The sequence below is a fragment of the Eublepharis macularius genome, chromosome 4, assembly GCF_028583425.1.
Source record: "Eublepharis macularius isolate TG4126 chromosome 4, MPM_Emac_v1.0, whole genome shotgun sequence".
Taxonomy (NCBI): domain Eukaryota; kingdom Metazoa; phylum Chordata; class Lepidosauria; order Squamata; family Eublepharidae; genus Eublepharis; species Eublepharis macularius.
In genome coordinates, this window is record NC_072793.1 from 133,698,700 (window position 1) to 133,702,222 (window position 3,523).

The window sequence follows — 3,523 nt, forward strand, 5'->3', positions numbered from 1 at the left end:
ATAAGAGTCAAAAAATTCACCACACCCATCCAGTGTCAAGTATATGGCAAGCCAGTGTTCTCCAGGGAGGTTGTGGGGGTGGGTATTCACCACTAGGCTCACAGGCCTTCGATGCAGTCTCTGTTTGGGGAGCCAGTCAGCTGGAAACACTCCAAGGAAAGTCTTTTTGGTGTGAGGGCTTGTAGATAACACAGATGTCAGCTGTAGGGTATCCATGTTACATATAGTCAAATAAAACGTTTCTTCTATGATTTATCTCAATAACGTTGTCAAAAACCCCATAGACAATCATGTTAACGGTGTTAGGCAGTGCATTGGCAAAACGTATTTCAGCACGCAGATTACCAGTTTTAATCAAGGAGTAGTGGTCCGCACATTCCTGATCTGGAGACAGGTCAAATGCAAACAGCGTGTAGCCCTGAGCAAACTCCTCACGGTTAACTAACAAAGATCTGTCTTTCATATGTTTACCAGCCGCCTGAACCAGATGCATGTATTCCCGCACACAGTTTCCATCTTCAAAGTTGGGTTGTAGAGGTTTAGCAGGTACTTGCTCGCCGTCCAGGTACAGTGCCACAAAATTGATGTCATAATGCTTAAAGTTAAATGGGTTTTTATTATGGGCTCCGCTGAAGGAATCGTTATCTACCAGTCCTATAACTAAAAGCTTGGGTAATTGCCCCAAAAACAAATTCTCTTGGTTGCTGACACGGCTCCCTGCGGGGATGCTAAACACTTTCATGCCCACGCGATCCACAGGGTATTTGGCATTAGCTGTAAAGAGCGCCTCTGCGTGGCCTAAACGGACACCAGGAGCTACTCTTACTTTTTTCACAAAAAGGGAAGCAGACAAGATTTGTAATTTGCACCCCCTATTTGGACCATCTGTCATGAGGCAAAAGGCATCTTTGCTGCGTGTCAGTTTAATTTTGACATCAACTCCATTTACCAGCAGCTTCTCTTGAAAAAACAGATCACTGTGGAGGCGCCCCAGCAGGTCTATTTTTCTGCTTTCAGCAGTCAGGGCTGCTCTTTTAACAAACCCTTTGTTATCTCCATCCAGGGCAGTTGATTCATGATGTCCAGGTGTATCTTTGTAAAACAGGCCTGCAGAGAATTGGGTGGATAGTGTGTCTTCACTATAATTGAGCACTGATTCTATAAAGGCTCTGTAAGGATAGCAGTTGTTACTCTGGCTGATGAGGCGGTCTCCCAGAGTCACGTCCAGCTGGCTAAAGATAGAGGCTATCGGGTAGTTCACCAAACTTACCCTTGCATTTCTATCAAGGTCTGTACCATCATCTTTCACGATCCTGCAACACAGGTAAAGTAGAGTGTTGTTTAAATCCATGTAGTCTTCACCATTTCCCGCGATGAAAAAGTCCAGTGGTGCTGATTCTGACAAAGCCGCCAGGGGTGGGACTTCAATAAATAGACACCTCTCGATGCTCGTTTGCGTAGGGGCTATTTGGAACAGGTCTAGTTCTGATTTGGTGCATTCTTCTGAGCCGCTGTGAATAAAAGCCATTGCTGCTTAAAATATGTCTCCAGGGCTCGGAGGCTGTCTCCCTGCGCTTCTCTTTGCCTTCCGCTTCTGAGGCCCGCGGCGCTTCACAGCTTTTCTTTTAAAGGGGTGTGGAGGGCCAGTTAATGGAACACGTGATGCTTTTCTTTTAAGCCCTCGTTGCCTTTTAAGATACATGAGGCCTGACCCCTCTTGTGGTGTAAGTGGGCTCATTTTATTCAGAACTGCTTCAGAAACATGCCCCACTACATCTTTAGCAATATTTCGAGCTGCATTTTTTACATGGGGCTTTATGAGCTCAAATCCTCTTCTCAAAAGAGGGACGGCTTTTCGGAAAAGGCTCCGGAATATGCCCCCAACACCTGCCCCATACATAACAGGGGCTCCTTGGAATCCAGGAAGGGCGTTTCCAGCTTGGTTCCTGTAGTAATGCCTGTAAACATCTGGGTCGCCATAGCTTTTTAAGATGACCATCTTTATGTGCTTAAAAGACCAGGGCTTTCCGAGGACGAAAGTGAAGCTTCACGATCACCTTGCCGAGACGAAATGGCACGTTGTTGTTCTGATCCGTCTTAATTTCAATAGTGATAGTGTCTATGTGGTGCTTACTGACAGGTACGTAATGAGGCTTGTCATAAGTAATGTTAATACGCTCATTGCTTTCTCCACGAACTGGGACACACCGGAGTAGGGGGACGTAGTAGTCCCCCACTATCTGATACTCCACGATGTCTGTATAAACGTACAAGCTGTTGAACCCCCCTGTAATATCTGCAGTAAATGGTATTTTTTGGACAGGTTTATTCGGGACCAAGCCTAATATGTGGGCCAGCTCTCCACTTGCTGAGATAGTATGGGGGTCTGGAGCATAAATCTTAACCTTTTGAGAAACAAGGTCATAGCGCAGCACCGCCCCTGGGGGTTTAGGGTGTTCTTCTATAGCAATGTTCATGGCATCAACCAAGCTAAACATGTCTTTGTAATATCCTTGTCTCAGAGGGAAGCCCCATTTCTCCCCATCCTTTGCCATTTCAAATGTTGTAGTTTGGGGGATGGTTCTCCAGCTGTGTGGGTAATGTATTTCAACCATCGCCACCTCCCAAGCACCAAGAAGTTCCAATGGCCGAGCTAGTCGGATGGTGAAAGCAGCAGTGGTGTTCTGTGGGAATACATCTGCGCAAGCATTGCTAGGGAGGGTGACGTAGAACCCACTATCCATCTTCTTTTTCGTAGATGGGATTGCAAAGGCGGGAAGCAAGCACCCAGCTGTTAAATTTATCAGGCCAGCCTAACCACTTTACTAGATAGTACTTTCTCTTCCCCCTGCCTTTTGATGCTAAAACTTTCTCAATTCTGTACACCCTGTCTGCTTTTGCCTTAACTTTCTGTAACTCTTCAGGATAGAATGACCCTATGACGGGGTCTTCAGCAAAATCTTTGAGCTGGTATACAGGCCTCTTCCCTCTACGGATGACCTGTTCCACTATGAATATTTCATCTGTGTAGCTTTGTTCATAACCTTTTACAAATAGCCCTTTGCTTTTAGACACTCGCACATGGTCTCCTTTTTTAAACAGAGGATTCTCCCCTTCCTTTTCTTTTGTCACAAAACAGTCTCCATAAACCATTCTCCAGACCATCTGAGCATTGGCCGAATTTACATCTGCAGGCCGGGCCCTAATTGTCCTGTGAAAGCTGTGATTATACGTTTTTATGAGCAGAGGTAACACGTCAATATACCTGAATGTATTGTTGGCTGTAAAATACCTCCACATTTTTGTTTTTAAAGTTCGGTTGAAGCGTTCCACAATGGCTGCTTTGACTTCACTGTTGGTGACAAAGTGGTGAACTCCATGCTTCTTTAACACACTGCTTACAGACTTGTTTAAAAACTCTTTGCCACGATCAGTCTGAAGCTTGGCGGGCTTTCTACCTTGCCTGAAAATATCATTAAAGGCTTTTGACACCCCCTCCCCTGTTTTGTCTTTTAGGACTGAA

At 45.4% G+C, this 3,523-nt stretch overlaps 1 protein-coding gene across 1 annotated transcript; it reads right to left on the reverse strand.

Annotated features, from left to right (window-relative positions):
- Positions 1-217: 217 nt before the first annotated feature.
- LOC129327650 (uncharacterized protein F54H12.2-like) lies at positions 218-1,528 on the reverse strand. Its single transcript, XM_054976402.1, has one exon. It carries the CDS (start codon positions 1,526-1,528, stop codon positions 218-220), a length of 1,311 nt encoding a protein of 436 aa, XP_054832377.1.
- Positions 1,529-3,523: the final 1,995 nt, after the last annotated feature.